Source organism: Mustela erminea, chromosome X (genome assembly GCF_009829155.1).
Source record: "Mustela erminea isolate mMusErm1 chromosome X, mMusErm1.Pri, whole genome shotgun sequence".
NCBI lineage: Eukaryota > Metazoa > Chordata > Mammalia > Carnivora > Mustelidae > Mustela > Mustela erminea.
This window is the reverse complement of record NC_045635.1, coordinates 127,733,294-127,745,097: the sequence shown is the minus strand read 5'-3', so window position 1 is coordinate 127,745,097 and position 11,804 is coordinate 127,733,294. Positions and strand designations below refer to the sequence as shown.

General features: G+C 48.0%; 1 protein-coding gene across 4 annotated transcripts in view; it reads right to left on the bottom strand.

Moving 5' to 3' along the window:
• Positions 1–336: 336 nt before the first annotated feature.
• ZNF185 (zinc finger protein 185 with LIM domain) overlaps positions 337–11,804 on the bottom strand; it is a 52,561-nt gene continuing 41,093 nt past the window's right edge. For 3 of the 4 annotated variants that reach the window (XM_032330955.1, XM_032330957.1, XM_032330956.1), the window contains 7 exons: positions 10,448–10,645; positions 7,634–7,744; positions 6,820–6,900; positions 4,548–4,619; positions 2,823–2,925; positions 2,057–2,155; positions 337–863 (listed from right to left, as the gene is read on the bottom strand). In XM_032330955.1, coding sequence (XP_032186846.1) covers positions 2,057–2,155; positions 2,823–2,925; positions 4,548–4,619; positions 6,820–6,900; positions 7,634–7,744; positions 10,448–10,645 — 664 coding nt within the window. In that variant the 3' untranslated portion in view covers positions 337–863. The remainder of the gene's footprint in view (positions 864–2,056; positions 2,156–2,822; positions 2,926–4,547; positions 4,620–6,819; positions 6,901–7,633; positions 7,745–10,447; positions 10,646–11,804) is intronic. The other variant, XM_032330958.1, reaches the window with a different exon arrangement.

Genomic DNA, 11,804 nt, shown 5'->3' with positions numbered 1-11,804 from the left:
CCTGTAACTATTGGGAATCGAGGGCAAAGGTATTAATCAATTATGAAGATTCAGACACAGATGTTTCTTTGGCCAGTGGCTTCCTAAGAATCACACCCTATGGAATTTAAACTTAACTGTGTAGGTTGTCTAATACATGTCCACTTGCCTATAGGAAAAGAAAAAACCCTCAATTTATAGTGAAAAGTAGGAAGGAGAAGATAATTAAAATCTGCTGTATAATTCACTCAAAAGCAACTAGCTACTTTTAAATGTGTATGGAAAGTTAAAAAAACCATATATATATATATATATATATATATATATATATATATATATATATATATATAAATACATGCCAATCCCTAGCATTCAACGTCTGCAATTTACCCACCAGACATCATCAAAGATCTTCAACCTGGCCCCTCAGAAGCTTCAAGGGATCTCCTGCTTTCGAGTCCCAAAGATACACTTAGAGCTGTGACGAAGAACGTGGGTTTGCTCTCCTCTGTCCCAAAAGTCAGGACACACTGAAACCCATGCTCCGACCTACTGTACCAGGCCACCTTAACTCATCAGGAGGCCAACCTGTCTTAGGAAAGCTAAGATTAAATTCTTGTTCAATCCTTTTTTTCTTGGGCCTGAAATAAGACCATGGACATAAAGTGCTTTCTAAGTTATAAAAAGCTACACACATAAGTAATTATCATAGCATCATTAAGACACTCTACTGGATGTAAGCAGTTCAACTTGAGAGAGGGGCAAAAGCACGAAGAAATCAAATGGGGAGGGAGAAAGTGAGGGAAGAGGAGCCAGCAACTTGGGGCAACTGGGAACAGCCAAACTTGTCCAGGACTCATCAGCTTCTTCTCAGCTTGGAAGAGCTAAAAGAAAATAGTAGAAGCCATGAGATTGGAAATACACATCCAATCCAATAACCAGTCTTTGGGTGGTTCTTCAGGTGGTTGATGTTTGTAGGCATTAGGAGTAACAGTCCAGGTTAATGCAGAACAGGCCTAGAGAGAAGGCAGAACAGGCCTGTAGCTGGTAGAGAGCCTGACTGCTACCCACTCCCATTGCCTTCAAGGTAGATATTCTAGCTGAGGAGGTGCTAAGGAGAAGGGGTTGCCAGGATCTGGACAGGCAGCATCCTACGGGCTCCAGGCCCCATGCAGCTCAGACACTGAGGTCAATTCTGCTGGCTTTTGCATGCAAACCTGTCTTCAGGCTGTGTTGAAAATGCAGTCTGGAGGCTGCCCAAGCAGCCCTTCCTGGTTAGGCCAGCCACAGGATGGCACCATCCCTGCCCACACATGCACTATCCTGGCCTTTACCTGCTGCTGGCCCCCCACCTGTATCTTGTTTTATTGAACACCTTGGATTTTGAGTCCTGATCTGATGTTGTACAAGCAAGAGTGGAGGCAGCCCAAGGGAAGGTAGCAGAGATCCCTGGATTTGAATTCAAAGTCCTGGGTGAGGTCCTGATTCTGTCATCCAGTAGCTAGGTGTTTCCCCAGGCCCTTCTCCTTTTTAGGTCTTTATCGGCTTGCCCTCAAATGAGGTTAACAACACAGGCCTGGCCAGCATCCCAAGATAGCTGGAGGGCTCACCTGAGGTGGTTCATGGAAGGTGCTTCTTGAGAGGAAGAGACCATGACCCCTGCAACTTAGAAGTATATGTGGGGAGGGTATTTATCTGTGCCACCTAAAGCTTCAAAGTCTCATAGGGCTTCCCTAAACATAAAGGTTAAGAGAGATAAGAATAGGGACGCCTGGGTGGCTCAGTTGGTTAAGCAGCTGCCTTCGGCTCAGGTCATGATCCCGGCGTCCTGGGATCGAGTCCCACATCGGGCTCCTTGCCCTCCGCAGGGAGCCTGCTTCTCCCTCTGACTCTGCCTGCCACTCTGTCTGCCTGTGCTCGCTCTCGCTCACTCTCTCTCTGACAAATAAATAAATAAAAAAATCTTTTAAAAAAAAAAAAAAAGAGAGAGAGATAAGAATATTCTGGGTTGAGACTCGAGGAGAGACCAGGGCACATTTCTTCCCCCTAATAAATTTTCTGGCTCCTTGGCACCCACCTAGAAGAGCTTCTCATAGCATTTCCCGCAATGGACGGTGTCACGGTGGATGAAGATCTGATCCAGGAGCTCCCCCATTGGTTTACTGCAAATCCCACACTGGAAGAGAAAACGAGCCGGACGTCAACATGTGAATGAAGCAATGGGAATGGGGTCACACAGGAGCTAGGAGCCAGGAGCCCAGGGTTCAGAAATGGGCCTGAGTTTGAGCCCTAAATCCACTCTTTATTAGCTGGATGAGCTTGGGGAAGTTGCTGAGTGTCTCTTTCTTCATATACAAAATAGGCACAGTGGCAGGTTAGCGTGCGGATATAGTGAGGTAGTCAAACTGGGGTCATACACCAAGGAAGTCATTGCTGTTATAGGAGGGCTGTGGGAATTTAGTTGTGACGTTTAAGGTCCAAAGAAGGTGATCTGAAAATCTAATAAAACGGAAGGCTATCATAGGGGTATAGCTCTGCCGTCCTCATGACTCTTACACCTGCCACTCTAGTGGCCACCTACAGAACAAGAGTGGCCAGCTATCTGCAGTAGGCCTTCTTGTAGTCGGGTCTTGAAGAAGAGGAATCATGAGTCTCCAGGTGTCTGGGTCTCCAGTGATCTCCAAGGCTACCCTGCACTGAGCCTTCTGCTCGTTCAGCTCCGAGTCCTGCCACACCTCTGACGAGGAGCACAACCACAGAGAGAACAAGCCTTCTTTACACTCTTTGATCCAGAAGGCTCCATAACTCTGGACCATGCTAGCAGTACCACCCTTCTTCCTTACCTTAAAGCAATAGTCATGGCAGCAGATGCCAAGATGCTCTAGGGTAATCTTTGGACAGTCTCTGATCTCCTGGTTGCAGTAAGTACAGATCCTTCCACTTATTCTGTGAGATGAAAAAACAAGACCTTGGCAGTCAGGCTGGCAGGCAGATTACTGATGTGACTAGATGCCCAGATACTCAGCCTGCCCTCTTTGTCTGTAGTGTGCAGTTGGTTGCATATCCCTGGGCTGGACTGGATCTCGGCCCACAATAGACCCTAATGATATTTCCAGAAGGTGGTCATGTATCTTTGCCCTACTTGCAATCATATGACGACCAGAAGACTTCCTGGTATGATTCCTACTCCAGGCAGCTTGCCTCTCCCTGACCCCTTGCTTAGCATCCTGGGGGCACTAACCCCCTCTAGAACAGGAAGACCCATGTCTTCCTCTATAGGAGACATGCCTTTGTATGCCGTACCTGGCCCCGCCTTGATGGCCCTTCTCTTCATGCCTGTGACCAGTAAACCCTGCTTCTCAGATCCTATACTCTTGAACCTACCCTGCCCCATGACACTCCAGGGACCATCACAAAGACAGTATGGCTGCAGAGCCCGCTGGGAGCTCATGTTGAAGTTCTAGATACTAACCTCTAGGTCGCATGTCTCCCCACTTTGAGGATCCCTGCCTTTGTCCTTGAGAGTCACCCCCGCCTTTCTTCCCAGAGAGAACCTGATCAAAGTACCTGCCTGCCCTGATCCTTCAGGTGTAAACTGGGAATGCTTTCTTTTAGAGATTTGAGTATGCTTTTGATGGGAACTAGGGGTGGTGCTACCGACCTGAAGCCACATAGGCTCCTCCCTTCAAGGGCCCAGAATTACTGTGAGCATCTCAGTTTTGGTCCCTCTTTATGCTCCTGGACCAGGGCTCAGTCTCTTGACAGTGTTGTTAAGGACTCCTTCTTTCCTCAAGGCCCTGTTCCCGCCATGAATTTTGACATTACCAGTTTCAGCTCACAGGCAGATAATACAGTAGAAACGTCTCTGACCTAGGAGTAGTCACGGACCTGGGGTTTTGTCCTGGCTCTGCCACTAACTCACTGTGTAACATATGGCACATTACTTATTCTTTCCAGTCTTGTTTCCTCCACTGTGACCTGAGTGAACTGCATCTCTAAGAGTCCTTTCTCTTCTGTTTCAAGAATTTTAAAATAGGACTTCTTTATCATTAAGACCATCCTGTGACCACTGTTATCCAGTGACAGCTTTTGAAACCCGTCAATGGGACACTTTCTGCAGCTTCATTCAATTCAAATGAATGGTTCTGTCTGGCTTCTTGATGATAGCAACCCAGTTTTCTTAATTTTCCACCCAGCACTCCCTTTTATAGTTTAGCTTTTTTAAATTTCTGGTCATATGTGCATGTTTCTTAAGTGATCATTTATGTTCTAATCCCAAGGGCCTTTCCTGCTGACATGAGCTCCCTGGCCTTTCAGACACCACCATCTGCCTTCAGTACCCTTTGAGTTTGCCTTCTGGTCTTAGCTGGGTTTAAAGGTCACCAAGAATGCCACGAATGTGACATCCCAGTAAGGGAAGCACCATCCAAGGAGTGGTGTGAGAGATCTGCAAGTGGACCAGAAGCAGCCAAGCAGAAGACAAAAGCAAATGGACTTAGTGTGGAAATGTCCCTCAGCTGTTTCTTCTCTAGAGACCTGAGAGCTCCCTGGTCAGATAGCAGACTTACCTTTCCGAGTACAGAGAGCTGTCACATGCAGGTTTCTTCTCCACGTCACATGAGTCTCCAGTGCTTCTAATACTGCAGAGAGTGTCACGGGGAAGAGGAGGGCAGAAGACGGGAGCCGGTCATGAGAGGAAACGCTTTGCTGATATTATTAACCTTGCGGCCACAAGCTGAGACATGACTCTACGTGACCTGCCATCATCTGTTATGCTGAGTGGCAGCGGAAGCTTTGAACTTCATGCCAGGGAGGCATAATTCTCTTGGAGAAGAGCCTTTCCAGTGGGGGGCAAAGGACACCTGTCACGCTGAAGAAGGTGACAAGAGGAATGGCTGCAATTCATTGACCAGCTGGATGGGATCGGGGCTTTTCTTCCCACATACGCGACTACTTTATAACGTGACAGTCACCAGGAGTCCACTCACAGCAGAAACCAGGCATTAGGAATGGGAACAAATAAAAGAAGGAAACATTCTAACATACTACCTATGCTTGAGTTACAGGGGGGATTGAGGAGAAGGTTTTTTTTTCCTTTTTGTTTCTTCATTTTTCAATAATGTGACTTTTGATAATAAACACACATGGTTTTTGGTTTTTTTTTTTAAAGCCCTATTGCCAGGAAAGTGTGACTAGCTACAAGCCATAGGACACACTTTAGTGATACTGCCTTTCTCACAGGACCCATGTGGTGGCCTTAAGAGGCAGCCAGAAAAAGGGCTGTGCAGAGGTTAAATGACCTGGAGTAAGCCATGAGCTAGAATTTCATCCCAGGTTCTGTTTTGTTTTTGTTTTTAGCATTAAGTTTATCTCTAAGCTTCCTGGAAGGTAAAGCAAAAAGGGAAATCACACTAGACTATACAATCTTCCAATAAAGAAACTCTACTGTTTTTTTCATAAGATACAACATTTTAACTGAATGTAAAATTCAATTTTAAAATAAATTTAATTGTCAGACTGTGTAAGAATTAAATATAACAGAGTGGTGCCAATGGGAAAAGAAAAACCAAGAGTACAGTCAAGTGACACTCACAGATGCAAATGCTAGATGGCAAGGAGAGCTCCCTGAAAAAAATTTTAAAAAGGCCGTAGAGACAGAAAACAGATCCATGGTGGCCAGGAGCTGTGGATGGTGGTATGGGGGGTTGCTAATGGGTATGGGGTTTCCTTTTGCAGTGGTGAAAATGTTCTGGAATTGGATGGTGTTTATGGTTGCAAACATGGTGAATGTACCAAACACCACTGAATTATATACTTAAAGAGTGAATTTTATGAGATAGGAGTTGTATTTCAAAAAAGTTCTTGACAAAAACCACCCTAAGGAGTTACAGATGAAGAAACTAAGGTTCAGGAAGACTGAGCATCAAAAATGACCCAACCGGCACCTGGGTGGCTCAGTGGGTTAAGCCGCTGCCTTCGGCTCAGGTCATGATCTCAGAGTCCTGGGATCGAGCCCCGCATCAGGCTCTCTGCTCAGCAGGGAGCCTGCTTCCTCCTCTCTCTGCCTGCCTCTCTGCCTGCTTGTGATCTCTGTCTGTCAAATAAATGAATAAAATCTTTAAAAAAAAAAAAATGACCCAACCAATGGGGTCAAGCTGGGGCTTGAACTTGACACCTATGGTCATTATTCCACAATACCAGTGAAAGCTGGTTCAGAATCCCCAGAGCCCCAATCCTGAAATGGGGCCATGATGTTCCTCTCTGTTACTAAAATCTTCATCGTAGCAGGGAGATGATGTGTCATAAAAAAAAAAAAAAAGACATTCCCAGAGGAATGCTGTCTCAGTGCGGATTACTTTTTAACTGAAGGTGGCATGAAGATATCTTTCAGATGATGAGTGAAAAGTTGTGCATATAGCAGGACCTGCAGTCAAGCATGTCAAATGTGAGGCGTCCTGGCATGCTGGAAAAAGCATGGGAGCTTGAGAGAGGAGCCCTGAAATACAATGGAATTAACTAGGTAAAAAGTCCCTAAGGGCCTCACCAACTCTGTAAAGAGCAATGCTTTCAGAACTTTACTACAGAAAGCTTGTCTGCCAAGAAACAAAGCCAGATGGAAAGAGATGGCACTGGAAGTGGGGTATAGGATGAATTAACAATAGAGGGGGGACACAAAGGCACTGATTCAGGTAAAACAGCTTGAAATTCATAAATCATGACTGTGGGCGATTACAGCATTCACCCACTCAACAAATGATTACACAGAAACAACCCTGGGCCAAGCCCCAGAAGAGGTACTGAGGATTCAGGACAATGGAAGGATTTGGGACTCGCTCTTACCTGCTGAAGCATGAAGACACTGGCTTCCCGGAGGATACCTCACTAGCATTCATGTATTCCTTCACAAAGAGAATCCCTTTGCTGTAGAAGGAGCACAGTAGAACAGAAAGAGGTATACTGAGAGATGCCAGGGGACAGGGCCTGGCCCAAAGGAGGGGTCCAGGGCTGGGAGGGTTCCCACCTGGTTTGAAGGTAGGGAAGACACTTATGGTCAATCCTGGGGATGGAAGTGCTGATGGGCTCTAGCCACCACCAGGCAAGGAAAATGGCAAACAGTAGCTGAGCCCACCGTGGACTGGGCTGAAACTGAAGCCTGTGGGTTCAGCTTTCTATGTGAAGATTTGAGAACCCTAGAAAAAAGCTCCTGGAATCAATGTCAATATGCTTTCCTTCTTCATGCGGATCCCTACGCTATGGGAGGCTTGTCCCCCACATCCCCAGACTCCAGTACAGTGAACTTTCCATCCTTCTGACTGCATTTTCTTTCCCTTTTTTCTGGCGCAGGAGAGCCTCAAAGCTGCAGACATAGACGGTTGGTCTTTGCCATGGTGTGTGAATCTCCACCAACAATCTAATCTCTCCCTTCTCAGTCCTAGATAGGTCCCTGGCAACACTGGACATCTGCCTCATGTTGGGCTCACCATGGCCCTGAATTTGGCCTTCATCAAGCTGGCTTGATGTTGTCACAAGGACCTCGGATTTCGCTGCCCCCCCCATCTCCTCAGTCTCCCTGCAATAATGGGATAAAACCCAAGTTCTTTAGCTCTAGGGAGGATATAGCCCAGAGAACACTTTGCAGGTTGTCGCTTCTTACCTGGAAGAACTGGAGTCCAATTCACTTGGAGAGGCTGGGACATAAACATGAGGCTGCTCAGGAGAGGCAGTGACGGTAACAGTGACCATACAGTCTGAGGGGTTTCTTATCCTGAAGGAAGGAAATGGAGGGGTGAGTGTGTAAACATCGAGAGCTGCCATCTTCCAGCATCAAACAGGGTTTGAGGGGCCTCCCCCTGAGACTGCCACTTCAAGGAGTTTAAAAATATGCTAATGTGTTTAAACAACCCGTGCAAATCACTGAGCTTGTGTTTTATAAGGTTCCTGAGATAGTGGGGGAACCCCTTACTTTACAGATAAGAAAACCCAGGCGAAGTGACCAGGTAACATTGAGAGTCAGTGGCAAGACTTTAATTTTAGAGTATCCTTCCCCAGTACAGCCAAAGGCCTTGACCTGTAACTCACTTGGTTTGAAGAGAGTATGAGGACTACCAGGGCCTTGACAGTCCAGCTCACCTCACTGCTGGATGGGACAGCCCGTTCGTAGTATCAAGCTCTACCCCCTCATACTCCAGAGAACTCTTTGGAGAATAGAACACCAAGGGAGAGAGGAATATATACAATTAGGCAGCACTAAAGAACAGACTTGGATGCCCCTCACTCTAGAAGGCATCTGCCGTGGGCAGAGGCAAGAAATTGACAGGTGTGATGGTTTGCCTGACTTTCCCTCACTTGGCTGTACACACAGCTGTTGGCCTGAGATCTGACCTCCTAGCTAACTCACAAGGTTTTTTTCTGACCAGGTCTTTACCTGCTCTCATTCTGCCCTCTGTAGGTCAGGGTATTCTGGCGGGCACTGCCACTGTCCCCCCTCGCCACTGTATGCCATCCCCTTTACATACACCCACTCTTCAGTGGCCTTAGGACAGCTCTATGGGCACACACTGTCCTGGGCTGAATTTGGCTTCTTTCCAACATGTTGCTGCTCAGACCAAACTCTGGCCTGGGCTCTGGGGCCACTGGAGCCACTCCCTTGCTAGAGAATCCAGTGTCCAAGAACACAACTAGTTTAAGGGTTGCGGGCGGGTAACAAGCATATTCTTGCATTTGCCTAGCTCCGCAGTCTCATCTTTGCAAACTTTGTCATATATACCTGAATCTCTAGACATACTGACTGATCTGTCTCGTACCTTTGCACATACCACCACCTTCTTCTCCTCTGGGACGCCCTTCTGGACTAGTTGCTCTCTCACCCTGCTTCCTGTGCCCAGTCACCCTGTGCCTATTCCTAGGTCACCTCATGGTATAGGAATGAACCACAGAAACTGGAGGAGGTGGGTTATCTGGGAGGAGAGGCCCCATGGGAACCTGGAAAGACAGATAGGGGATAAAATAGAAAGCCAGAGAGTTAGAGAAAAAGACTTCGAGAGGAAGGCACAACTAGCAAGTGTCTGGCGTCCTGTGGTCCACACCCAGCACAAGAGTTGAAGGGGCAGTAGAACCGAGCAGGCAAGGTAAGAAAACATCCCCTGGGGATCCTTCTATGACTGCAGTGTAAGCAGTGACGGACTTCCACCAGGTCAGGTAACATCCCATCTGCCTCTCATGGTCTCCTCCTTCTGGTCTACGAGGCTAGTCCTGCCCGCCTGGTCCCGCTCTCCATCCTCAGCTCACGTCCTCCCTCCAACCACAGAGCCCTTTCAGTCTCTTCTCCTCAACGCCCTCTCCCATCTTGGTCTCTGTACGTGCTGCCCACTTGTGTCTTCCCAGGCCCCTTCCAGTCTGGCTCCTCCCTAGGCTTCAGGTCCCGACTGCACTCTCCCCTTAGCAGAAAAGCTCTCCCCAACCATCCTAGCTACAATACCCCCTGTCCTGGCCTATCTCCATTAGAGGACCCAGTTTCTTTCTTTTCTGGGCTTATCACAAACGGAGAGGCAACAGATACAGCACAGTGCTAAGTAGTAAAGGCTCTGGACTCTGCTTTCTAATCCCTGTTAAGCCACTGCCTGGCTGAATGACTGTTGGCAAGCTAGTCAACCTTCCTCTACTTCTGTTTGTGTTCTTTAGATCTGAGATAATAATTCTACCTCCACTGTATGGTTGGCCTGAGAATCACGTGCACAAGAACGGTGCCTGCAAAGCCATGATGGTTATCATTATGGTGTTACTGCCATTGTGTTTATTCGTTGGTGCACCATGTATTCCCTGAGGGTGAATGGGCAGGGCCTGTCTTTGCCTTCTTGTTCAGTGTGTGTGTGGATGCTACCTACAACTGGCTCACAGGAGATACTCATACAGTCTCTAGGCCCATAGCTCTTGGTTATTTCCAAACTCATGGCCACCTTGTGGAAAGATCTCCAGAGAGGAAAGGGAGCACCCAAATGTTGCCATGCAAGCCGCGCTGGCTGTCAGTGATGGCAGAGGAAGAGTTCACCTCACATCTTTTATCTCCTGGGAGCTCCCATTCACAGAACAACACATCTTCCTCAGAGATCTCCCATCTCCATTAATGGCAGAGGCACTCCATATCCTCTCCTGACCCAGATTTTCATGCTCTGAATGGCTGCCAGAAAGCATGGTACTCTGTGCACTTTCTCTGTTCCAGGCTTGGTCTAACAGATAGGACGCAATAGCTCCAGATTGAAGCCCAATAAGACCTATCCCTGGGGCATTCGTTGCTGGTCACCTTCCCACTACCTCTTAGCCACTCACACCTGCAGAGAGTAACAGATTTGCCAAACATGTTAGAGTTTGTTCTGCATGGTGGCACATCAAAAAACAAAACAAAACAAAACAAAACAAAACAAAAAAACCCCTGGGCTATAGCAGGGGCCCAGCACAGCATAACCCTTACCTGCTGGCCTGGCTGTCCAGTTCCACAAGCTGCTCGGGTCTTCTGGGGCTGCTCTGTGGCTCTGGGGTCCTGGGGGATGCAGGCCGCTGGGACGGTGCAGCTGGGTCTCCCTGGCCACCTCTCAGGGCTGTGGGCTTCTCCTGCCAGGTCTCTCCCACCTTGGCAGCCACATTCTTCTCTTCAGAACCAGCCAAGGTGCTGAGGAAGAATAAATATCTTTATGGAGCAAGTGCTGTGGGACCAGTCCTCCTTTATCCAATGCTTGTTGATGGTACCTCCAGTGGCCACAGTGGGCTCTTCTTCCAGAAGATGGGGAAGAGAAGAGCCCCAAATGGCCCCCACCACACAGACCAATCTTTCTTGTCTTTGGGAGAACCCCAGGACTACTGATTCGCTCCCACTTGACAGAGTCTGTGAGAACACATGTTGACTTCAAAGAGGTTTTGAAACAAACAGGGGCATTCCTGTCCCCCTTCTCCCACTGCCACTTTCTTTTCTCCAAGCCCTCCCCATCCCAGTTCGTCTGTCCTGCCTAAAGCCTCAAGCCATCTGGTCTTCTCGCCAGGCCCTGGTGCTCAGAAGAATTAAGAACACAGGCAGCCCCACATAGGCCCAGCTCTCTCAGAAGGAGCTTCTTCCCTAGGCTCCCCTGGTGGGCTGGGTGAGGGTGACAAAAGGGAAACAGTATCATTTTGCTCGCTAATTTTCAAACAGGCCGGTGACCCCACAATAGGTCACCAACACCCAAAGACTCCTAGCCAGACCAGAAATGTGTGACTCAGCCCCATTTGTGATCCTCGCGTGCCATCTGCTGGATGGCGTGGGCAAGACAGCAGCTTAAAGCATGCCGAGATCTATCTTGCCGAGGGCAGCCATTTTCCCTGTTGATGGTCACATCTCCCAGGGGACACCCCGGTCGGAGCTCTCGGCTGCAGAAAATGGCGACACATGTGGATGCACACACGCTGAAATGTGCAGGAGCACAGCACATGCACAAGTAGGCACATTCATATTGTTGTGCCAGCTTTATTTTCACAGTTGGTAGTAACTTGTCCTTTATTGCTAAGTAATCACAGCTATTATTATGAGTCCATCGCATTTTCATCCCCTTGTTACAGATGAACAATCTGGGGTGAAGGTCCCTTTGCAGCTCATAAATGGCAATCAAAGGGTGCCTGGGGGCCTCAGTTGGTTAAGGGTGTTCCTTCAGCTCAGGTCATCAGGTCACGATCCCAGGGTCCTGGGATCCAGACCCACGTTGGGCTTCTTGCCCAGTGGGTCGCCTGCTTCTCCCTCTCCCTCTGCCTGTCACACCCCCTCCTTGTGTTCTCTGTGTGTCTGTCAAATAAAGAAATAA